At 37.5% G+C, this 26267-nt stretch overlaps 2 protein-coding genes across 3 annotated transcripts in view; one reads left to right on the forward strand and one right to left on the reverse strand.

The window, feature by feature from the left end:
• LOC145335439 (uncharacterized) overlaps positions 1-20915 on the forward strand; it is a 113431-nt gene extending 92516 nt beyond the window's left edge. Inside the window, exons 5-10 of the mRNA XM_080181184.1 lie at positions 8887-8982; positions 10216-10289; positions 11460-11549; positions 12539-12643; positions 13741-14575; positions 14917-20915. Of these exons, the coding sequence (XP_080037310.1) occupies positions 8887-8982; positions 10216-10289; positions 11460-11549; positions 12539-12643; positions 13741-14575; positions 14917-20616 (6900 nt within the window). The 3' untranslated portion in view covers positions 20617-20915. The remainder of the gene's footprint in view (positions 1-8886; positions 8983-10215; positions 10290-11459; positions 11550-12538; positions 12644-13740; positions 14576-14916) is intronic.
• Positions 20916-23663: 2748 nt separating this feature from the next.
• LOC145303882 (uncharacterized) overlaps positions 23664-26267 on the reverse strand; it is a 31947-nt gene continuing 29343 nt past the window's right edge. For both annotated transcript variants that reach the window (XM_080145536.1, XM_080145537.1), the window contains 3 exons: positions 25769-25868; positions 25225-25314; positions 23664-25096 (listed from right to left, as the gene is read on the reverse strand). In XM_080145536.1, coding sequence (XP_080001662.1) covers positions 24863-25096; positions 25225-25314; positions 25769-25868 — 424 coding nt within the window. In that variant the 3' untranslated portion in view covers positions 23664-24862. The remainder of the gene's footprint in view (positions 25097-25224; positions 25315-25768; positions 25869-26267) is intronic.

Consider the following 26267-nt stretch of genomic DNA (forward strand, 5'->3'; position numbering starts at 1 on the left):
CAGGTTTGCTGGTGGCACAGTTGTTGCTGGAACGGTCAGCAGTGGGGCCTGCGGGTTGTTGTTGGCAGCGGCTGGGGCACTGGCTGCCAGGTTGATTGTCTGAGCAGCGGCCTGTCCTCCTGAGGGGCCGCGGGGTCTGCCGGAGGGCGGTCCTGGCCTACCTGGGCGGTCATGCCCGCTGTCAGTTGATTTCATAGACACCATTTCCTCGGCGGCTTCCCTGCCGATGGGAATGGCATCCCAGTCCACTGAAAAGTCCCGGGACTTGGCATGGTTGAGCCTGGCTCTAGCCAACGCCTTCCTATACAAAGCTGGATGGTACAGGAACACTTGTGATATCGCATTCAGGGCTGCCCGGACTCCTCCTTGTGCTGCTGCCAGAGAAATGATGGTTAGGTCCCCCAGCAGTTTGAGGATCAGCAACAGCAAGCACAGTATGGCGGCGCCATCTCCCCACTCGTGGATGGCTTGTCTAAATCCTGCCCAGACATCCAGGGCTGCCTCTCCTTCCTCCGCCAGTCGGTCAATGTTGTAGGACACTATCCCATGGTCTCCTGTGGCCGAACAGCTGCCTTGCTGAACGCAGGAGCCATAGGATAGGCCGGTCAGCATGGCACTCTTGTATGCTGGGAACGCCAGCAGTTGTTGCCAGTCGTTCAACTCAGCCTGCGAATACAAACCACCTGAACTGAAGTCATCTAAGGGTTCTGTCAACAACTGCTTAGGCGTATCCAGCGGGGGTGGCCTCTTCTTGGGAGCAGGGGTTAACTCTATCCAGCCTTCCTCCGCGTGCACAGTCAGGGGGTAGGTGGAGGAACAGGGAATCTTGGTGGCGTGCTCACTGTATACCCGTGTCACAGCGTCTACAAAACCTGTGGGCTCCACTGGCACTTTGTCCCAACACTCCTTGTGTTCGCGGACAACATACTTGTGCCTTTGGCAGGTCAGCTGCAGCAGGATGTCTCCCCTCAGTACCGAGAACGTGCTCCCCTGGACACGCACCGGGTGGGCCGGATCTAGTTGCTGGAGCTTCCAGCAGTTGGCCGCTACTTCTTCTGCTGCAGTGCTTCTCATGCGCGTTTCCAGGGTAAACCCAATATAACCTGCATGGATCTGTGCTTGAAGGGGAACGTCAACATCCCTGGCCGACACCCTGGGCAGCGCAGCCGCGGCTGGGTCAGCTGCCACGAACAACGCTGGATGGTTGGTGGCATGGGCCTCGAAGTCGCAGTTCACAATTGAGGTGGGGTTGGTCATGTTGATGAAAAACTGGGCCTGATGGTCAACCAGGTATGCATCCCTCACCAGGCTGGGCTGGAGGCTGCGGATCAGCCTCAAGGGGCAATCTCTTCCCAGGTGGTCCCACACGTAGGTTGCTTCCCCAGTGATACAGGACAGCTCAGAATGGGGACACTCGAGGGTCAGGTGGTCAGACTGGGACTCCACCCGTCCATCCTCCACCACATAGGTCTCCTCCTTGACCAGCAGTCGCCGCTCCTGGAGCACTAATTCATTGCGGTAGAGCTGGCCCTCAAAGTGGACGTCCTCCCCCTCGCAACCCACCCCCTCGGGGCTGTTGACGAGGGCGCCCACCATGTCGATGGTGAAGAACAGGGGGTGGTTCAGCTGGAACGTCAGTGGCTGGGTCTTGCCTGGCAACGTGTATACTCGGTTCCTGGCCAGGTCTCGGCACGCTTCTGGGTCTATCTTGGTTGGCCTCATGAGGGTGGGGACCGAGGTCACCTTGAGGTGACCCCATACCCCACACCTGAATGTCCACTGGGACACGGTGAGCTGACAGCTGAACCCAGTGGTTTCCCTCACCTTGACTTGCTGCAGGACGTGTATGTCATGGCCCAGGGGCACCTCCTGGTGTAGGGGCTCCGTGTCACACATCTTCTCTTTATTGTAAGACGTGACATGGGTGGGGTTGGCACAGTCCCACCCCACCAGGACGTAGCTGGTTGTAGGCCACACGGCTGCCAGCAGGAGGCCCCACAGGACCATCCACCAATGGGAGAGGCTTCCAGGTAACCATCTTCCTCGTACACGCGGCTGGGGATCTCCGGCTCTGGTCACGGCTGCTTCTTGGGACTGGACACGGCTGGGCTGCTCCTGGCTAGATACAAATTTCCATTGAGCGTTATCTGTATGCGGCCGAGGCACCCCGATACCCTCCCCAATGACAGACTGGCAAGCGACTGGCACTTGCCTGGGTGTCGGCTCCCCTAGCCCTAAGTGCTCCCTTCCCTGGTCCAAGGCATGCCCAGTGGCATGGGGCTGAAGTGCATGTGGCACAGGCTCGCCCTTACTCAATGCCCTCCCCTGCCCTAGGAACTCAGGTGCATGTGGCACAGGCAAGTCCTTATTTTCCCAAATTTCAATCTCCCCAGCCTCAGGTGCGGGGGGCACAGACAAGGCTGGGTGTTTACAATGTTTTGGATACAACACATTTAACAAATTCAACTTATCCTGATAGTGAGCAGCTGGGTTCCCTTGGCTGGTGGAGGGCTCTGGATGGCATGTAGCTGGACTCTCCCTGCAGGCTGGTGGCGCTGGCTGGCATGTAGCTGGGCTCTCCCTGCAGGCTGGTGGCGCTGGCTGGCTGGGGGTGACGGGTGTCACCCCTTCCTCTGGGACCGCTGGCTCGTTCCAGGACTCAGGTCTCTCGGTGGCGGCGACGGTTGTCGCCCCAGACATCAGGTTGGAGGCTGGCTCGTTCCAGGATCCAGGTATCTCGGTGGCGGCGACGGTTGTCGCCCCAGGCACCAGGTGGGAGGCGCTGGATAGCACCCCCCCATCATCCCAGGTGGCGACGCCGGGTGGCGTCCCATACATCGATGCAGAGGTGCTGGCTAGCACCTCCTGCCTCTCTCGTTCAGCGGCTGCCAGGGCCTCCCCATACACCGTCTCAGGGACGCTGGGCAGCGCCCCTCCACTCTTGCTGGGTAGGCTCAGTCGGGCAGGTTCCATCATGTTGAGGCTGAAAGGCTGGGGCCTCAGCACCTCTGGCTCGGCTATGTTGTTGGGCTGTACCAGCTCTGGCCCCAGATGGTTAAGACTGAAGCCTAGGCCAACCCGGTTGGGTTCAGCCGCGCCGCCCAGTACGTTGATCCTAGCTGGGACAGTCCCGAACTGCGGCATCCCATCAGCTCGGTCCGCAGCTCTGGGGGCGGCTGCTTGCGGTGGTGGTGCTGGGGGCGCGCTCCCTTCCATATGAGCCACTCTGCTGGACTTCCCTGGAGGGGCACCCTTGTCGGCGGTGCGCCTGCGGCTGGCTACCTGGGCCCAGTCAGCTCTACAATCGGCCGCCGTGTGACCGTCATAGTGGCAACGCTCACACTTGGCAGAACGGTCACGGCGTGGCTGGGTGCGCCTCTCCTCTAGGCTAACTTCCACAGGCGTTGGACAGTCTCGAGCTCGGTGGCCTCTCCCCTGGCAGCGGTAGCAGCGGCCTGGAACCTTGTCATCTGGAGCGACCTTCCCCATCTGGTGGAGACCCGGAGCCAAGGAGCCAATCTCCATTGGCTCCGACTCGTCATATGCAGGCAGATCCAGTCAGCCCGTCGGTTGAGTCCACTAAGCACACACCTTCCTTCAGCTGCTTAGTAACCATGGTCACGGTGAACATGGCCTTGCGAGTGTACTCAGGTACACTCGCAATTTCATGGTTCATCATGAGGCGTTTTACATTGGCGTTACGAATTCCACGATTTAATTCGTCCACCAACAACTCAAGATCCTCATGGTTGTAGGCGTCCCTATACAAGGCGCACTTAGTTGATATGTACGCTTGTATAGGTTCTGTCGAGTGTTGCTTGTAATCCCTAAACGCTTGTTTAAGCGTTTGGGATTCAAAAGCAGGGCGAAATAGCAATTCACACTCGGTCTTGACCTGTTCGTAGGTCAAGGCTTGGCCTGCCTCGCCAAACAGATGGGACGCCATTTCCGCCGCTTGCCCTACCAATGACAGTAGTAGGGCGTTGCGGCGGTTGAGGGAATCATGAGGTGGCACGCGATAAGCCGCCCATGACATCTCCAGTCGGCGGATATGTGCCGACCAGGATTGCTTGGGCGGCCCTCTAAACTCCGGCAGATTGCTCAGCATCAGCTTGCGGTACTCGGCTGGGGCCGGCTGAGGGTCATCCTGGAGCCATCCTGGGGCTTGGTCACCTCCTGGGACTTGATGCTGGTCCATTGGGTCAACGGTGAAACGGCGGGCACAAAGTTATACAGTACTACAATGAAGGGGTTGTCACTTGAGGCTTCCTAGCCTAACAGCCAACACTGTTTGTATCACTAGGTTGGGAGTGTTAGTTGCAAAGATATAACTTGGCTGTACTTATCAATAGTTAGGTGTTGAGGTAGATAGATGTTGAGGGTCTGAACTGCTGTCAGGAACTGATTGGGTTTTCCCTTATCACACTAGAGCTAGGAGGAAAGAAACTTGCAATTCTTTATTTGCTAAAAATACCCCTGTTAAATGCTATGGAGTAGCTCCGCTCTGGTGTGAGAGTGTGTGTGTGTGTGTGTGTGTGTGTGCGTGGAATCTTCTGTCCTTGTAACGCGCGTTCGCGCCGTCAAATCCGCGCACACGGGGAAAACGCGCTCTCACCCCTCAGCTCGCTCTCTCATTGGTCCGTTTCGTCCGTTGGATTTATGATATTTTCCGCACTCTGTTGCGCTACCCGTGAATGGCGCTCTGTGTATCCGATCGCTAGCTCCACACCACAGACGGACTCAGTCTAGTGTGGGTAGGAAGGGGGAAGCGCGTGAGGGGACGGGGGTAACTCCGTCCGTTCCCCCTGTGAGGGAGGGGGGTAACTGTGTGCTGGTGTAATAGGCCTTTTCTTCTTAATCTTAGGCTTATCTGTTATATCACCCTGATTGTATTTGCCTTCAATGGAGAAGGGGCCCCTCCCCTTCCCTTGGAATAAGGGGTGTATTGTTGTTGTGCTGTGGGCTTGAGATTGTTTTGATTATATTACATCTAGCTTTTATTTTTGTCCTTATCACAATTGCATAACAGATTTGTTGACCAACTCTGTTCTATTTTTAGCTGTTATCACAATACACAGTAATCCAAGCCTGTTCTATTCTTAGATTTATCACAACACAACAATTTGTTTGCCAAGCTTTGCTCATAAATCTATTGTTTGGCCATCACACTAGGGTGGTAATCCCTGCAAATGTGATATAATATCTGTTTTCTAGATGGGTGGCTGCGTTGTAGCTTCTCAGGATACTCGGGGTTGACGTAGTTTTTCTCTGTTCTGGTGCACTACACCCGTATGTTAGCTCGCAGCTTGCAGCTATGTGGCATGTTTCAGCCTATCGGCGGCAGGGAATGTCCCGTCCTGCTAGCGCCGCTGATCCAAATCCGGCTGATGGCGGCAGGGAATGTCCCGTCCTGCTAGCGCCGCTGGTTCGGATCCTGCTATTTCTTGCAGTAAAGTTGGCCTATTTTCAGCCGTCTACACGTATTTGGCTTGTTTCAGCCGGTCCGCAGGCCTGTTTCAGCCCTTTTGGCGCTCAATTCTCCGTTAGATATCAGCGCTGCTCGCGGTTATTCGTCAGATTTCGCTGTTTCGCTTCCACAACTGCCGGATGCAGAGTTAAACTTTGCTGTCCAGGGTGGGTAATTCAGGTTGCTTGCGTCAGTTTTGCCAGATTCACTGCTGGGAGTACCTTAGCCTCAGATGCGCGTCTGCTCTACACTTGTGGTTCGCCGTAATCTCACACAGCTGTCACCAAAGTTGTGGTATCCGCCGAGGATAAATGGCAGACACCGGAGTTCAATTAGATTACGGCAGTGTGACAGACGTGGACACCTTACTATAGAGAAGCTACGCTTCTCTAGCTTTCACTAGATAATGATCAACATCTATTTTCAGTTGTCACTTTATTGAAGGGTTAAGATATACTAAAGCTATATACAACAAACAATAATTACATGGATAGGAATAAATAATCATAACATGAAAGCATCAATAATACATATACAATGGTCAGTTTGGGCAATAATGATTCCCCCATCCCTGGAAAGGGTGGGGGAGAATTAAGAATACAGTTAACCATAATAAACATGACAGATTCAAATCATTAATTCTAAGCGTAGGGAGGGGGTCACTAGACCCCTTCCCCAGGACTCGGGGGAGGGCCATTGACCCTCCACCGAACCCCAGATCAGGGGTGCCATAGACATGGCTCACGGTTGCCGAATACCACACAATCATTAATAATTTTTGCAATGGTGGAAAGTTGATGAAAAAAAGCAATTTAGTAGCTACTTTTGCATTTAATGGGTGTACAAACATTTCCGCCAATATATCAACAGCGAAATTTAATATTGTCACCAATTGTAAAAAAGTTGTTTCATACAAAGCTTTTTGAAGGAAACTTAAATTATTTCTATATCAAAAGTTAACAAGCCAATAAAGGGATAAGACAATGGTCCCAAAATTGATGTGTATACCCAATGATGATTCACAAAATTACCCCTTCTGTTGATTATATAGAGTTAGAGGTTGAACACTTAACTTAATGAAGCAACCAATTAAAATTCACTAAAGCACCATTAGGTGTTAAGCCAGCGAATAAAACTTTGGAATAATAATCGATATATAATTACTTGGATGTTGGACCAGATGTTCAGTTCATACCCTGAAGGTGATACAACCGGCTGGCTAAAATAACGATACCCTTCCATCCTCCCCCTTCAGTATCTTATCAATATTCGATGGCTGTTGTTGTGGTTATTTAAGATTGATTACGGAAATGATAGCACCTTTCATATCAATTGCATTTACTTACATAAGAATTAAGATAAATACTTATATATTTAAACTTTTCTGTTTTTTAAAAGAAACTTTTTTAAAAGTTTTTAGTTTGTTTTTGGGTCCATTCTATGGCATTTTAATTATTTTTAGAATTTATAGCTTAATTTTTAACAATTGAAAAATAAGAATTAGAATGTATATACATATTGTGTCAATGTGTATCTCAACAAATCAAACAAAACATATTTACAAATTCAAATAGACATCGAACAATTGGACCAAATTGCATAATTGATCACGATTTTGAAAATTATGTTAATAGATGATTTAGGTAAAAATTTGGCTAATACTAAAAACTGAAAGCTTATTCATTCAGTTACCTCCCCTTCAATTTTTGTTTTAAAAAGTAATTATTAAAATAATAGAAAAGGTCATTTCTTCCTAGAGGCATTTTCTCTAGGGACTATGGGGGAACACTCCCCCAAATAGTTATAATCCTTTCCAGGACCTCTGAGAAGCTACATTGTAAAGGAGAACCATATCAGTTCAGTGGATAGCAAGATCCATTGGTACACAGACAGACAATAGACATTCTATTACTTTTAAATAAGGATTTACAATGTTAGTTAATTGTCATGTCTTATATACAATTATGCATTTTAATAAAAATGTTTTTAACAAACTACTTAAAATGATCTAATTAATGAGAAAATTGTCCTTTAATAAACTGCGTAAAATCACACGGTTAGATAAAAAAAATATTAGCGTGTTTTTTCAAATAGGAAAGTATATTTAATTTCTAGAGCACAGATGCTCTAGAACAATCTTAAATTCTTTGGCTATGGGCAGATTAGATAAGTCAAATGTAAGTAGAATAAATCAGTCAATAAGAAAGTTAATTCAAGTATGGCTTTTCTTTTATTTAACATTATGACAATAAACTAAGATTTAAAACAATGTGATTTTTCACATGGATCTAAAGCCAAATGGATAAGACTATTTGATGTGCATCCCAAAAGATGAAAAACAAATTACCCTTTCTGTATTACAATTAGTGGTCGAAACGTTTAAATACTTACCTTAATAAATCAACCAATCAAAACCTAATAAAAGTCCCAAGGTTTGTTAAGCCAACGAATAAGAAAACCAGATTTTTAATGCTTCCTAAAAAATCAGATTTTTTATGAAACATTTTTTTCTTAGTAGTTTTAATAAAGAATCGTCCTTGTTTTTTGTAAGGAGTGGCATTATATGAGCCAATTATTAAAAAGTGTTGCGCGTACTAGCCAGTTATAAAGTTCAACACACACACACACACACAGGGAAAGGTGTATTATAAACGGCTTTCCGCGGATATAAAAATGTACTATTATAAGATTAAAACCAGTTTTTTTAGCCCCGAGGTGCCGAAGGCACCGGCTAAAAAAACTTTTTAAACTATAGAATTTGCTGTCTAGCCTTTTGTTACATCACAAAAAGTTTTATTTTCGACAAATATTTTAAATCATCATAAAATAAGGATTTTAATAACTAACTATGAATTATTACATTTTTATCAAACCTGATTTATAGAGCAGCTTCACTTCCAAAAATAAAAAATAAAATTGAATTTAAAATTGGTCTAATTTGGGAATTGTAAAAATAAAATATAATTGTTTACAAAAATTTTAAATAATCCAAATTAAATACATAAATTAACTTTAACATTTAAGAAAACTTTGCATGTTTTTCCAATTTTATATATATAGCTTTTGCTTATAATTTGTGCGTATGTGTAATTATTTTTTTTTTGTGACAATAGATATTAAATTAACATTCTTTAATCAACATGAAAATAATGCTAGATTAACAAAAATTGCCACTATTGACTGGCACTATGCTTATGTGAGAGAAACCATAAAAAGATTCCTTGAAAAACATCACATCTTTCTCAATCAACAGTATTGAAATACATTCAGATCGACAGACGGCATAACATACAGAGAGAACGACTAAAAAACTAACAGACTGACTGACAGACATTACAGAAAAACAGACGGACATAAAATAATCTATGTAGTATAAGGATTTTAAAGTATTAGAATTATAACTCTAATTTATTGTTTAGATGGCCAGTGCTTTGGATAAATTTAAACAGTTGGAACAGCAAGTCAATAATCCTCCAGAAAAGGAACCTGGCAAACTGTCTGCTAACAGGGCACAGGTACAATTAGATAGATTGATAAGTTTAAATAGTTGGAATAGCAGGTTAATAATCCTCCAGAGAAGGAACCTGCCAAACAGTCTGCTAACTATACTAGATAGATAGATAGATTTAAAGAGCAGGTCAATAATCTTCCAGAGAAGGAACCTGGCCAACAGTCTGCTAGTAGGGCACAGGTACAATTAGATAGATAGATAATTGGATGGAACAACAGGTTAATAATCCTCCAGAGAAGGAACCTGACAAACAGTCTTCTAACTGGGCTCAGGTACAATTAGATAGATTGATAAGTTTAAATAGTTGGAACAGCAGGTCAATAATCCTCCAGAGAAGGAGCCTGCCAAACAATCTGCTAATAAGGCCCAGGTACAATTAGATAGATAGATAATTGGATGAAACAGCAGGTCAATAATCCTCCAGAGAAGAAACCTGCTTAACAGTCTGTTAATAGAGCTCATGTACAATTAGATAAATAGATACATTAAAAAGCTGGAACAGCATGTCAATAATCCTCCAGAAAAGGAACCTGCCAAACAATATTCTAACAGGGTCCAGCTACAATTAGATAGGTAGATAAATTCAAACAGTTGGAACAGCAGGTCAATAATCCTCCAAAGAAGAAACCTGGCATATAATCTGCTAACAGGGCCCAAGTACAATAATATAGATATATAATTGGATGGAACAACAAGTTAACAATCCTCCAGAGAAGGAACCTGTCCAACAGTCTGCTAGTAGGACCCAGGTACAATTAGATAGATAGATAAATTAAAACAGATGTAACAGCAGGTCAATAATCCCCCAGACAAGGACCCTGACATACAATCTGCTAATAGGCCCCAGGTACAATTAGATAGATAGATAAATTTAAACAGCTGTAGCAGCAGATTAATAATACTCCAGAGAAGAAACCTGGCAAACAGTCTGCTAACTATACTGGATAGATAGATAGATTTAAAGAGCAGGTCAATAATCTTCCAAAGAAGGAACCTGCCAAACAATCTGTTAGTAGTGACCAGGTACAATTAGACAGATAGATAAATTTAAACAGTTGGAACAGCAGGTCAATAATCATCCAGTAAAGGAACCTTCCAAACAATCTGCTAATAGGAATTAAATAGAAAGATAATTAAATGAGCTCATTGTAAATATAAATATTGTTAGATGGATAAATAAATAGATAACTGGACGATTTAACTAGCTGTATTACCTTAATATTTTTTTTCGCTTTAGAGAAAGAAGCTGCCGGATTTATATCAACATATTGCTTCCAAGTTTGAGGGCCATGATGAGGCCAAAAAAAGAAGGTATCTTACTTTTAAAATAGGAATTTAAAAGACAAGAAAAAATAAAGAAAAAAAACATGAATGATAAAATGATAAAAACAATTAAAGCAAAGCTCATTAAATCAAGAGAGGGAGGGGACAGTGGGCTGTTTATTACACTAGTCCCCAAAGTTTTACAATAAAATTTTTTTGTTTGATAGCTTAACATGTTTGGGCACAGTCCACTCGAAGCGACAGTAAGAGAAAAAAAAATTCCCAGACATAAGGCCAACTGTTTCTAAAATGTCCCAATGAACATATAAATTTAGTATAAAAGACTTGAAATCTTAAAACGAGGCCTTTCTCAGAAAATTAGATTTGAAAATTTCAAGTTTAATTTTCACCCCCTAGGAGTTATCTAATAATCATGACAAGGAAAGCAAAGATTATTTATTTAAAATTTTGAACAACTTTGCTTTTATGAAGTCTTTCATAAAACCTCTCTATATATGATTTATTTAAGGCTGAATTTCCGTGACCTTAGCAAAGCAACTGATAAAAATGGCCATTAATTAACTCCCTTCAGGAGTGGTTTTATGAAGAACTTTATAAAAGCAAACTTATTCAAAATTTTAAATAAATAATCTTTACTTTTCTTGTCATGATTATTCGGTAACTCCTAGGGGGTAAAATTGAACTTGAAATTTTCAAATCTAATTTTCTCAAAAAAGGCCTCATTTTAAGATTTTCGTTTTTCCACTAAATTTATATGTTCAATGGGACATTTTAGAAACAGTTGGCCTTATGACTGGGAAATTTTTTTTCTCTTACTGTCGCTTCGAGTGGACTGTGTGGGGACTTTACTGAATTTTGATTGGTTGATTTATTAAGTGTTCAAATGTGTTAACCACTAATTTCAATCTACAAAAGGGATAATTTTGTGTTTCTTTATTGGGGATGTTCATCAATTTAACGGCCATTGTCTTGTCCAGTTACATCCCTGCAACCTTTCATTTTGACTTTCCATTTCAGTTATAATTTTTTTTAAAAAGTTGGTAGGGGTGGGGTAAGTATTTAAATAGCGATTTTTTTTGGAGGTAGAACTACAAAGAGCATCACAGTAGGGAAGAACCAAATCGGTTCAAGGATCAGCAAGATCTTAAACTACAGAAAGACATCCTGTTATTAATTAATGAGGATGATTTTTTTCAGGCTTCTTGATGTTAAAAAGATGCGAGAGGAAGAAAAGAAGATGAAGGAAGAGGAAGCAAGGAGACAGAAAGAGGAACAAGAAAGAATCAGGTATTGAACACGACAGATTGAATTTAGTTTTTGGGAGGGTGGGTTATCTCCCTCCCCCTTACCTTTGAAACACCTACAAAATTTTCTGGCGCTTTGCGCTCAGGTTTAAGCCTCTTCACAGTGCAAATGAAGGTGCTTTGACTTTTGTGTCAGAACCTAAATTGGGACATAGTGCATTTCATTACCCTAGGTTAGGTAACTTTATTTCACTTTTCAATAAAATCTAAAATGCAGCGGTTTTTGAGAAAATTAGATTTAAAAATTTTAAGTTCAATTTTCACCCACTAGGAGTTACCGCATAACCATGACAAGAAAAGCAAAGATTATTTATTTAAAATTTTGAACAACTTTGCTTTTTTAAAGTTCTTCATAAAACCACTCCTGAAGTGAGTTAATTAATGGCCATTTTTATCAATTGCTTTGCTAAGGTCACGGAAATTCAGCCTTAAATAATTCATATATAGAGACTGACTTTATAAAAGTAAAGTTGTTCAAAATTTTAAATAAATAATCTTTGCTTTTCTTGTAATGGTTATGCGGTAACTCCTAGTGGGTGAAAATTGAACTTAAAATTTTTGAATCTAATTTTCTTAAAAACCGCTGCATTTTAGATTTTATTGAAAAGTGAAATAAAGTTACCTAACCTAGGGTAATGAAATGCACTATGTCCCAATTTAGGTTCTGACACTAAAGTCAAAGCACCTTCCTAGGCACTGTGTCTTAGATTTTACATATCAGGTAAATTGTTTGGCATTCACACCCAAAATATAGATTTTTAACACCCTACCCCAAGAGTTTGTGATGGTTAATTACCTTCCCCCCACAAATGTAAATTTTACCTCCTGGGTAAAATTTCTTGGGAGGGTAAAAAAAATCGAGAGTATTTACCCCCCCCCCCCCCTCTAAGAAAAAGCTTGGAAGTCCATGATTTATTATAGTTAAATTATTAAAATGAATTAAGAGTTTTATTGATTATTGATATTACCTAGGCGTGAAAAGCAAGAAAGAGAACTTGAGCGTAAACTGGAGGAAGAGAGAAGACAGAAGGAAGAGGAAGAGAGAAGATTAGCAGCTGAAGCTGAATTAAAAAGACTTCAGGGATGGATTCTTACAAATAAATGCAAATCTACTACATACAAATTATCAAGATGGTCAATCTGGCAGATTTTTTCTTTTGTTTATTTATCATTATATAACATTCAGTCCATAATAAAAGCAAAGTCTGATCCTAAAAATTATACTAGCTGACTTATGCGAATACAATAAAAAAAACTGCCTTTTTGTACCAAAATATGAAAAATGAAAATCTATTGGACACTTCAGAGAACACTTTTTCATATTTTTCTTTTTAACATGCTATATGTGTTCTCTAAAGCTTAGTCCCCCTTACTGTGTCTATGTATGTGTGTTAGACTATATAAGATGGGAAGAATTTTAATGAAACAGGCAGCTTTGAAATCAACATTAAATTTGAAGAGTGTTTTTAAAATTTTTTTCTTCATGAAATTCTTTATTTAAAAGCGCAAATACAATTAAATTTAATTAATTTTAACATCTGTGATTGGTGGATTGAAAACTAACTGCGCTCTGATTGGTTGAATGTATGACACTTAAGCTTCTCTAATCACAGATGTCAGTTATTCACCTAAAACTGCATTTGCGATATTAAATTAAGAATTTCATGAATTAAAATTTAATGTTGATTTCAAAACTACCTGTTTCATTATCATTCTTTTTTTTACTTATATAGTCTAATTTATACCAAGAGCATTAAATACCTTGTAATTTAGAAACTTTTTTATGCATTTTTATTACTTATCTTCAAAATTTTAAGTTGCAGTTTTAAACACCAGATGCCTTTATAGTCAACTTTTTTTTTATTGCAACATCCTTTCCTACCCTCAATATCTCAGATATTGTATTTTTTAAAAATATATTTTTCTTTCGATATTTTCAATCTGTTCATTTAATGTCAATGATATGACCAAATACAGTCTTGTTTATGAACTAGGTTCACATTAATATTGATTTTTGGATCCTGTGCTTTTCATAAAAAATGCAATATAATTACTAAAAAAATAACTTTGTTGACTTGATAGACATGTAGTACCTACAATAATTTTTATCAACTACCTTTCATAGATAAAAGTCCCCAAAAAGTTATAATTGGATAATTATATAAGAATCCATCTCAGGAGGAACAAAAGAAGAAAGAAGAGGAAGAGAAGTTAAGATCCCAACTTACTGCCAAATCTTTGTATGAGCAAGCTTTACAGAAGAAGATGGCAGGTGTTAAAACTAATAAGGAAAAGGTTGTCACGTTGCATAGAGGAGCTATCAGTGATATTAGAAGTAAACTATTTGAAAGGAAATCTGTTGAAAAAATGCCAATTAAACAAAAAGCCAAAAAGAAAGCTGCTCCTCCAGTACCAGCTAAACCAGTCAATGATACCAAAGATGTTATAGTTGAAGAAAATGCCGCTAATTCAATAGAAAGTAGTGTCAAAGAAGATAATAATGAACCAACTACCAGTCAACCAACTGACACAGTTCCCCCAACAAAGATTGGAAATATTACACTTAATGAAGCAAAGAAAGAAGAAAAGCCAAAAACCAAAAGATCCTCAGTTATTTCTGACTTTTCTGCACTTGAAAAGACCTGCAGGCTTCTTGGTCTTACAAAAGAACCTGCTTATATCCCAGAAGATATTGATATAGTTGAGAAAAAGAGACATTCCAGTGAAGGTAAGCAAAAGAAAAGTAAGAAAAAGGCAGCAGCTAAAGCAGAAGCTATCCCTAAAGAAGAAGAAAAAGCTAAGCCCAAGATTGATGTGGTTGACAAAGGATTGAATGAACAAAAAAGAAATTTCTTTCAAGAGTTGATTAATCAAAAGAAAGGTCTTGTGAAAGCAGAACCAGCTCCTTTAAGATCTCAGAAGAAAAGAAAGACTGATCTAGTTGCAGCTTTCGAAGAAAAGACTAGTGTAGAGAATAAAAGAAATAGCATGATCAAAGAAGATGTTAAGGTAACTATATCTTTTAAGCTGTTTTCAACAAAGCCTATTGCTTTCTTAATAGTCTTTAGTCATTGCACAAAAAATATTTCAAAAAGTCTGATTAGAAATATTCTAAGAAATAAAATAGTGTATTTAATGACAATTTTGTTTCGACTGAAAATAGACAAAAGTTTTTGGGAAATTAATTATTTCATATGATTGTTTTAGGATAGGTCAAACAGGGGTTAGGAAAGCCCCACAACAAGCTTGACAATTTAAAAATTTTAAGTAAATAGGTGGTCCACTTAAAAACCTGATTTTACACACAAAGTTTAAAAATTAAATATCAAATTGAAATTTAAACATTTTAGGTTGATGGAAAACAATTTGCCAGCTTCTTGAACAAATTTGAAGATGAAGAGACTAGGGCTGAGGCAAAACTTAAACTTGCTCAGCTCACTGCTCAACAGAAAAAATTTGAAGAAAGAAAAAGACAATTAGAGGAAGAGTTGGAAAGAAGAAGACAAGAAGAGGAAGAACAACAAAGACTAATTGATATACAGCTTCAAGATCAGATTCTTGAACAACAAAGGATTCAGGAAGAGGAGGAGTTGTTGCTTCAGCAATATGAACAACAACAAAGCCTTGATGATGTTGATATGAGTATTCAACAAGATGAATCAAGACTAGATGATGTACCAAAGAAAACAAAAAAGGTTAAAAAGAAAAAAAAGAAAGAAAAAGATGATCCACTGGAGGAATCATCAGTGCCTCAACTTAAACTTGGATTTGTAGGATTTTCTGAAAACAAAAGCATGTTTGAATCACTTAGACATCAAGATGATAATGATTCTCAAATTAAACATGTCAAAGTTAACAAGCTAGATACATCAAGTATTTTTCAGAATAATGTACAGCAGAAAGTTAACAAAGATGCTCCAATTAAAGTAAATAAATTAAAGAAAAACTCTTTCATTGAACTATTGGAAAAGAATTCTAATGCAGAACCTGTTATCCAGAGGAAAAAGATATCTGAAAGTAATGCAAAGAAAGCTGAGATTAGATTTGAAAGCAAGAAGCGCTCTGTCAATGAACCTAAGGAAGAAGCTGTTGAGGAGCCAGTAATGCTTAGACCTAAAGTTAGAGGAAGCAAGAGTATAGAAAATCCACTGAATCCAAAATGTAAAAAGACATCTAGCACATTATCACTTATATTTGATAATACAAAAGAATTTTTCAGGAATTCTAAAGAAAAACTTTTTAGATTGTCAAAAGAAGCTCTAAATGAAATAGATCAGATTAGACATGAGCAAAAAGAGGAGAAACCATCAGCTTCTGAAATGCAAAACTATCTTCTGAAACATGTTTTGTTTGATAATACTGAAAAACCGCAGAAAAAGGCAAAGAAAGTCAAAGACAAAACAAAAAAGAAATCAGATAAGAAAGACAAGAAACTTGATGAAGATGAATATCTTGACAAGGATTACAAGGAAAAGATTGAACAATATTGTTCACTGGTAGAAGACACCAAAAATATTTCAAAAAAGGATGTTAAACTAAAGGAGGAAAAGTTGCCTCAAATTAAACTAGTAGATGTTAAATCAATGCAAGAACAGTTACAATCTCAATTTAGGAAAAATTCCCTGAAACCAACACAGAATGATGAACTTGAATGTATCAAATCTAACAAAGTGAAGGAAATGCAAGAACAACTGTTCATGGCTGAGCCAACAACAGTTGAACCAGTAAAGACAAAGAAACCTGTCAAAGTAAACAACAGTATCATTGATAAGATCAAGTCATTAGAGCAAGCAGAAGAAAAAAGAATTCAAAGAGAGAGAGAAAATGAAGAAAGAATTCAGAAACTGCTTGAACAAGAAATGAAGAGAGCCTTAAAGAAAAAAGAGAGAGATAGAGAATTAGGTCTTGATGTAGATTCTGAAAATGAACAGGAGGAAATGAATGAAAGTAATGAAACAGATATGGATGAAGATTTGAAAGATGACATAAGAAAAAGATTAGAAGAGGAAATAGAAAATCTTGAAGAGGAACAGAGAGAGCTTGAATCAACAGAGCAGATGTTAATTGAGGAAGAAAAACTACAGAATGATGAGAATGAAGCTGATGAAGAGCAAAGAGAAACATTTAGGGAGATCAAAGAAAATCTTAATGAGAAAAAGAAACAGGCTGATGAACATAAAAAGGTTTTACGAAGGTTCCAAAATATCTTTGATAAGGATGATGATAACTTAGAAAAGAAGTCCAACAAGAAAATAGGTTCTATACATGATAAGATAGAAAACTTCCTTAGTGTTTCAGAAAATGATAAGTTTGAAAAGAAATTTGAAGACAGTGTTTTAACTGGAGTTTCAGACATAATGTCAAAAGTAAAAGACAAGTTTGAACCACAAGCTGTTGAAAACACACCTATGATAAGAAGAGGTGAAGTCAGAAGGAAACTTGGCCAATCTGCTCTTTTCTTTGAACAAATCTCTCAAGAGGCCCATGAAGAAACAAGCACTGATAGACAAGAAAGGGAATGGGCTTGGAAGTCTAAATCTCCTGAAGAACTTCTTCAAAATTCTAAAGCTGGTAATGCTACAACTGACAATGAAAATGATAACAAGAGAAAAAAGGATATTAGAGATTTAAAGTTTGAGGAAATGTTGGAGGACATCAATGCTGTCAAAGAAAGAATGAGACACAGAAATCTTCAAGATGAAAACAAAGCCAAAATGGAGGAAATGAATATGTTTATGGATGAAATCCAAAACAGCTTGGATGAGCTTGAAAGAGACAATCCTCCATCAGACACATCTGATGAAGATATGATTGCCTATAAGAGAGAACTTGAGGCTAGGAGAAAGAAAAAGAAGAAAAGAAAATCTCAGAGCATTGTAGATAACATTAGAAAAGAACTGGTAAATGAATATGTAAGTGAAAAGCCAAGTATTGTTGATAGCATAAAGAAAGAATTGCTTACTGATAACACCAAAGAAAAAAGACGTGATTCAACAACTCTTGAAGATACTGGTGTATGTATAAGTCACTTAAAGAAAAAGATCATTGACAGCTATGAAGCTCCAATCAAGCAGGATAAACAAATTCCTCAATCAAACACTGGTATAGTTTCTAAGATATCTGAAATGCTAGTAAATGATGAAAAAGGTGAGAATGTTGAACTAACAAAGGGTCCCAAGATTCTTCTTAGGACAACTTCCATTGAAGATGATGAAAATGCACCTGCAAAGACCCTAGAAGAGTTGAAACAGGAGCAGGTCAAAAAGAAGTGGGCATGGAAAGAGAAAGATATGAAGGATATTCAGAATTATCTAAAATCATATGATGATGTTATTCCAGAAAATCTTATTCAAAACCAAAAGAATTTAGAAGAACTTGATGATGAAATGAATGTTGTCAAAGCTTACATGCCAGGCAAAGATAGTGATCTAATTGCTCAGATACGAGAGGAAAAGGAAAGAGAGTTTGAATCCTTTATGAACAATATGAAATCTTATCTAGACAAAGAGACTAAAACTTCAAAAGAGGGAAATTTCAAGAAAGAGATGAAATCATACTTGGATCTTATTGATGATAAAAAGGAAAGCACAAAATCATACAATATTCCAGAATTGAAGACTCAATCATTAAATAAATTGAAAAGGCAACTTTTTGATGAGACTACCAATGAAACTGAAAAGGCTGATGCACCTAAAGTGTCAAGAATTCCAGCTGCTTTAATTGAAAAAATTGAATCACCTAAGGTTGAAATCACCCCACCTAAGATTCAATCTGATATTGGAAGTAATCAAACAGACAGTATAAAAAGCTTTTTTGAGAAAAAGCAAGGAGTTAAAGAAAGTCCAGTGATTAAACCTAAAACAATTCATCCATCTGTTCAAAGCTTAAAGGCATCTAAGCCAGAAACAGAACAATCAAAGCTGGAAAATCAATTGAAGCATAAATTAAAAACAATTAATGAGCTTCAGAATTACATTGAAAACCATGAACAGATGTGTGTTCCAACAATAATTGAAGCTATTCAAAATTTTTGTATTTCAAGAAAAGATTCTGATAGGGTTATATCTTACAAAAAATTCATTGATTTAGCTCATAGCTTCAAAGATCAGAAAGCTAGAACAGCTGAACAAAAGGTTTTCAAAGATAACATAAGAGCATACCTGTGTGTTATAGAAAATGTTGATATAAGAGTAAATGGAACACCTAAGCTTCAGAAACATACTCCTGTCAAGGTAGAACCAAAGAGTTCAAACAATAAAAAGAATGAAATTGAAAAAGAAAAATCTACAACACAGCCTTTGCTTACTCCTGATGAAAGGAGAAAGCAAATTTTACAGAAATATGGTTTTAAAGATCATGTCTCCAAGAACAAGAGCATTGAAATCTCAAGTTGCTCTGATTCAGATGATGAGAATGATGATGATGATATAACTGGTTTGACAGACAATGAACTTTGTCTTAAGTACAGGTTACCACCTATTGAAGTTCCTCTAAGTGGGCCAAAACCTAAAACTACATCAGTCTCTAGTTTTAAATCAATCTTATCCAAGATTAGACAAGTATCCTCTGAACATAGTGCAACTACAACTCCAGTCTTAAAAAGAAGATTAACAGAAGTATCCACACCAAAACTTGAAAGAAGGTTGTCTGGTATTGATCAAGATGCTCTTCCTAAGAGTGGATCAAATGCTAAGATAAAGGATTTCTTTGAAAATATCACAACAGAATCGCCTTTACCAGTAAGAAGGGAAATATCTAGACCAGAAAATAATTTGAATTCTAAAATTATCAAAAGATTTGAAGAAGCTCAGGATTCTTCTGAAGATGACAGAAGAACTTTTCCACAACCTTTACAAAAAAGCTCAACTGGTTCTAACATTAAGAATCTTATTGCCTTTGGAGAACAATTAGTCAGCAGCCAGGCATCTCCAGCACCAATCAAAAAGGAACCACAACCATTTTCAATTGAAAAAAGTAGATCCTTTTCCAAATTTAAGGATGCATTTGAAACAGGTGTTGGGCTTAATGAAGATGAAAGCTCAGAAGATGAGCCACCAACACCTATTAAATCTGAGTTAAAAGCTTTAAAATCCTCCAGCAGACTTCAGAGTATGTTTAGAATCAACAGATCTGCATCAGATGCTGAAAGATCGCCAAGAGTTAACCGAGAAATGGACTCCAAGACTCTAAGCATGATATCAAAGTCTAAAACAGCCATCACCAACATGTTTGAATCTCAGAAACCTAAGGTAACATTTGGAGGAGCTGGTTCTAACAAGAAGCCTTCCACAGAATCACCAAAACAACAAAGAAAAATAACACCCCAAGCTCAACAAGCCCCAGCTGATGGTAGAAAGTGGGTATTTGATACAATTCAAAAATATTTTGATGTCATAGTTGAAGAAGATCAGGAAGCAGATGAAATAGTTAATGATGCTGATGATTTTGAAGCATTAAGCCCAAAACTATCAAATAAGTTTGATGAAGATGATGATGAAAGTGATTACACAAGTGCTGAAGAGGAATTGCCTGAAGTTAAACCTGTGGCTAAGCCATTTGAGCCAAAATTAAACATTAACCCTAAAGTTGATGTTTCAAAATACTTTCAGCAGGCCAAACCTGTTTACACTCCAACAATGGCAAGAAAACAGCCACAAGTCAGATGTCCATCAACTCCCATTGATTATCTTGCCCAAGAAAAGGCAAGACGAAAGTTCTCTCTTGATGAATTTGTTAATGATGCTGCCAAAGAATTTGATGCTCTTACTGATGGTTCTGATCTAAGTTTGAATGATGAAAGAAAGTTTACCAACAACAGCTATCAAAACATAAATTCTTTATCCAGATCCGGATCAAGCAGCAGGATCAGAGGATTGTTCTCATCGGTTGTCCATGGTTCTGCAAATGACCTCAACATTTCCACCTTCAAATCCAACCTGTTGAGTCATCTTAAAACCAAAAAGGGAGGATTCAACACTGGCTCTCAGAACCTGGATCCAGGTGTAGCTGATGGAAGTGATAGTTCTGAGTACTCTGAATATGATGATTAGAATTAACTGGAGAATAGAGATCTTTTAAATATAAAATATATAGCATAAATTTTACAAAAAGATAACAAATATTTATAGAAAAATATATAACATAGTTATTTCTAACTTTTTGATATCTTCTTATTTTTGCTTAAAGCAGTAGAATAGATATAATAAAAAAAATATTTATCTAACATTTTATAGATATTATTCCTAAAGTAACATTTTTAATATCTTATTAATTTTGTAATATCTTTATTATGAAAAGGTAATGTAAATATATGTAAAAATGTAGAAAAATAAATTATATTTTATAGAAATAAGTTTTATTATTCAGCAATTTTGTATAGGGCAACATGAACTAATAAAACTCACAATAGCTTAGGCATTAAAATCATTGGTAAACAAACAGACAAAGGGAATTATACATACAGCAAACGTTCAGTTGTTTAAAAAAAGAAAAAATAGAAAGAAGGATAAAAGAATAGAGAATATGAAGATTTATAGATATGTATTTATATGATTTTTATTGCATGACCGAAAGACAAAGTGAATTCTAGAGTTGCTATTAGAATTACAGAGAAAATAAATATATGTGAAAAAAAGCGAGATGTCATTTATGTAGTTCGACACAAAAATCCAATTAAAACGAAAATACATCCAATTTTTATACCTTTACCCACAAAATTTTTTTAATCGGACCAAAAACACATAAAATATGTTGAAATCAGTAAAAGTATTTAAGGTAGCTAATAAGCTGCTTTAAAGCAGTCGGACTGCTATGGAGGTAATATATATTTATATAAGCTTGCTAATGATATAATAGGAATGTTGAAAAAAAGTAAGAAGTCTAGCTTTAACAGCAGCTTAGTAAATCTCATTTTCCACTGATGAAGTGTTGATAATTTATATAAGGAATTTTTTTTGTATGAAGTTGTTTATTTATGGAATGTTACGTTTATCTGGGATCTAAAGAAACAAGACAATAAACGGTAAATTGATGTACATCCCCAATAATGATGCACAAAATCAACCCTTCAGTAGATTACAATTATTAGTCAAAAAGTTTCGACACTCATATAAATGAACCAAAAAATCAATATTCAATAAAAGTCCCTTAAGTTGTTAACCCAACGAATAAATAAACATTATATTAAAACTTTAGGGACTAGTGTAATAAACAGCCCAATGTCCCTCCCTGGGTGCTAATACAAGGTTTGGTTAGAAGAAGCCTAATAATTGAGCAATGAGCACCATTAACCCCCAACCACGTCTTAACAAAAACTTTAAAAATCCGCGACTGGTAGTTGTTGGATAGGTAATAGGTTCGAATATCGGTTCAACACGAGAAAGAACGTTAAAATGGTTCCTACTCCTGGTGCTGTTCTGTCAGAGTATTGGACATTCCTTAGCCTAAAACAGGCACAACTTAACTATGATAATTATCTTGCAACCAATAGGTTAAGTGTCTGTATCATGCTAATATAGCCTGATTAAAACTACAAGTTAATAACAAAAATTCTCATCAAAAACATAAATAAATTTCTTATATTTATTTGCATTAAAAAAAGTCATAGAATTTACATAGTTAATAATAATTACAATGTTTAAGAGCTATTTCGAGTCGACACAACTTTGAATTTCTGAATTTGTCGCTAAAATTGAACCAATCTGATGTCTATTTTTCTAAATACCAGAGTATTGCTTCGAAACCGATTAATATCCGCTGGATTATAACTGGGTCTAAGCCATACTAAAAAATCATGTATCGTATCGTATTATATCCTGTTTTCTACGAATATAAAAATATACAATCAAATTAACACAACCAGTTTTGTTGGCCCGTGCCTTGGGCATCTCAGGGCTGACAAAACTAATTTTATAATTGTACATTTTTATATCCGCGGAAAGAAACACGTGATTTGTTCATTTTAGCGACAAAATATAAATTCGAAAAATCACGTTTCAATTGTTTTAGCAGCTGCTAGCGGCCAAACGGCATAGAGAGCAAATAAAAACGCGCAAAAAACATATTTATAAGCGTTTTCTAGTGCCGTGCAATCCTGGTACATTAACGTTTGACGTTGAACAACATTTTAAACAATTAAAACCTGTTAATTTTGATGAGTTTAAATTAACTAACATATACTACTATAAGATTAACTTTATGGATTTGTGATTGGTTAAAAAATAAGGTATTTTTAGTAAAATTATTAGCTCTATTAGTTTCATATTTATTAGCGAATTAAAGCTTATTTTTTATGAAATAAAATGTTTTAGGTTTTTGTACATATAAATGTTTTTTTTTACATTATTTGACAATAAAACATTTTTGCGCAATTAGTATATTATTAACCAATTGAGTAATGGTAATTTGGTTATGGTATATTAGAGAAAAAATATAAAAAGACTAACTAATAAAATTCTACAATAAATATTTGACTATTGGACTCTTTTAAATACTGTGTAGCTGCATGTAAAATATTATAATTCTATCAATTTTAGGCTTAATTAATCCTTATATAAGAGTAAAAGGATGTCTGTACGTATGTACCATAAGATCAAGTAACTGCCGGACTTATATGGCTTTTCTGTTCAGCGAAGCTTATGATAGGTCCCGAGGAGGTTTGCAACCATTTTATGGGGGGGGGGGGCGGATGCAGAACCCTCCTATAAATAAATAATACCAACCACCCTTACTAATAATCTTTCCTTTTTAAAACTAGTGCAATAGGGGGTCAATCTCTCATAACCCTTTTTTTTGTGAGGGGGGGGGGGGGTATAAAGCAATGTGGGATTAAGAATGATATATCAACAAAAAATAAACTATCCATAAATATAAAGTGATTGGTTTTGCTTATTAAATTGAATTTTGAATTGAATAAATTGTTAAATGTTCTTATTTAGTCTAAAAATGCCAAAATAATTTGCTCTAAGAAATGTTATAAAAAAAGTTTTAATCAATTTTAGCCGAAAACAAACTACTTTTAACGAAGAGCACTTTAATGTCAAATAGAATTTTCCACCTCCTTTTTCTCTACAATTTATTCTAGCTTTACTTAACCTTACCAAATAGAAGCATGAAAAAATATAGAAATGTTTATGGGAGATCCAATATGAAGATTTAAAATCATTATAATACAGTAACAAGATGTTTGTCTGTCTGTCTGTACCGGAGGATCTCGCTAACATCTGAACCGATATGGTACTCCTTTACAGGGTAGCTTCTCATAGGTCCTAAAAAGGTTTATAACTTTTTTTGGGGAGGGTACCACCACCCTAACAAGAGAAATAGGCTAAAAATCTCCACAAAAAATTAATAATTTCCGCAGGGCGGCGCCAGTGTCGGTAAAACGTAAATAAACATTAATAAGAAACAACTCATCTTAGCAAAGAGAAATTATTTCTAAAATTAGATATTTCAAAAGAAATCATTTTTAAGTGCCACTAAGGCCTCTGAGGGCGTAGCCGCTTGTTATACATAAAGCACTATAGTTAAATTTGGCATTTTTCAATAATTACAAATACTAATAATACTATACTACAAGCGTAAAAATCTATCAGTTTTACATACTTATTAATACAGGTATAGGAAAATGGACAAAAATTTATCTTTTACACAAATTTCAAGCTTATATACACAGAATTTGGTACTATGAAAAGTTGGAATGATAATTTATCTACCATTAACCTACCCTGTGACATATTATATATTCATTCTTAAATTCTTAATAGCGGCTACTCTATCATATGATTCATCAGTATGTATGTGTCTTTTTAAAGAAATCTGGGGTCATTTAAAGAAACCATATTAGCGAGTTTCGCCGTATTTTCACAGTAGCTTTTTTTCCTATTTCTAGCCCCTGCGAGTCCAACATCCTAATACTGTGGGGCAATCATTAACATCCACCTTACCTAACCTATCAAAAGCTACTTTGAAAATACGACGAAATCCGCTATTTCGTTTTCTTTCCATGATAAAAAATCTGTCATCAAATAGCAACCAATTTGTTTTAAAAACAATCATATACGTATCGTTTTAATTTTGTTCAGGTTGATATTAGAGTTTGTCATGTTTTTGCTGCTCTACTTATTATAAACTTAATACTAAAAACACATATATAAGGCATTAAATTCTGATCACATTATTTATGGCGACTGTTACTTATTATTACAAATAATTCAAACTTAATAAAAATATTTATACTTTATAATGGATTGTTATCTTTAGGGATAAATTTATTATCTATATACAATGTTTTCTTTTTCAACAATCCGCCCCGACATCTTGTTTACAGCGCACGCACAAAATTTGGCGCGGCATTTGAGCTTCTTCGTCTTTCCCGCCATTTTTGGGCACTGGGGATTTGGCGCCAAATTTTGGTACCGGAGATTCGGCGCCATTTGTGGTTGGAGAGGCGAGGGGTAAGATGAGCGGAGCTGAGGGTATGGGGGGCAGGGAGTCGATAATTTGGGGAAGGTATGGATCGGTTTGCACCTCCCTAATTCATTTTATGTCAATTTAACTTCTTTATTTCTACCTAATTTTTTATTTTTTTTTACAAAATAAATTTTAAAATGCTAGGTATACCTAATTTTTAAAATAATTGAATGGTTATTATTGACATTCCTGGTGTTGCAAGCAAAATATGCATCAGTTTGAGTCCCAGCATTTATGGATACACCCGTTCCACTCATCAATACTCGGTCTACAGCATCCTGTTTAATAGTAAATATATCATTCATTCTTATCTATATTTGTATAATCAAGAAGATTATAATGTACTGTCAGTTTGTGAAATGATCAGTCGGCAGTCTAATATTTTGTTTGACTTTCAGTCAATCTTTAAACCTCTCTATAACTGTTAATCTATGAATATGGCTATCTAAATGGACGTAGAATAAACGTGGATATTATGAAACGAGGATAATTGTCGTCAATTTAGGTTGCTAAAATGGACTTGGTTATTTCGTTCATCCATTATGAGGTTAAGATGAAAATTGTCGTTATTTTATCCCACTGTGAGTTTCACTTTATTAGAGAACATGAAAATCTCTTGTAAGATTCAAGTAATAATATATCTATTGCTATCTATCTATGGCTATTCAATTCATCGACCCCAACCGTCCATCTATCCATCCATAAAACAATTTATCTATCTATGTAACTGACCTCATCAGGAGGGGCCTGCATGGGTAGCTGCTGGGAGCATCCGCAACACACAGGCAGATAGGCCAGCCAGGTTCCACATATAGGGTTGGCAGTCAACTCTCTAAACAAGGACAAAATTGTTCACTAATATCAAATTTAATTTCAATTTAGACAGATAGTTGAAAGATTGACATGTATTTCTCTTTTATTTCAGACTAGAGGCTAAAAAGATACTTTCAGGATATTTTTAAAAGATTTTTCATTTGAGGGGGGGGGGGTGAGGAGGTTTATTTTTCATGCAAGGGCGAGGGTATAAGAAAGAGATAAGACCCCTAAACCTAAGAAGCTTCGCTGCATTGGAGATTGAGAAACATTTCGATTCAGCAGTTTGCGATATCCTTCCGATAAACACAGACAGGCACAAATCCTGTTACTTTTATGTAAGGTTATGAGAGGAAGATTGGAAATACAATCTGACCTGCCTACTAATTTAAGAGAATATGAAAAATTTTAGAAGAAG

This window comes from Acartia tonsa, chromosome 13 (assembly GCF_053477335.1).
Source record: "Acartia tonsa isolate MP-2025a chromosome 13, ASM5347733v1, whole genome shotgun sequence".
Lineage (NCBI taxonomy): Eukaryota > Metazoa > Arthropoda > Copepoda > Calanoida > Acartiidae > Acartia > Acartia tonsa.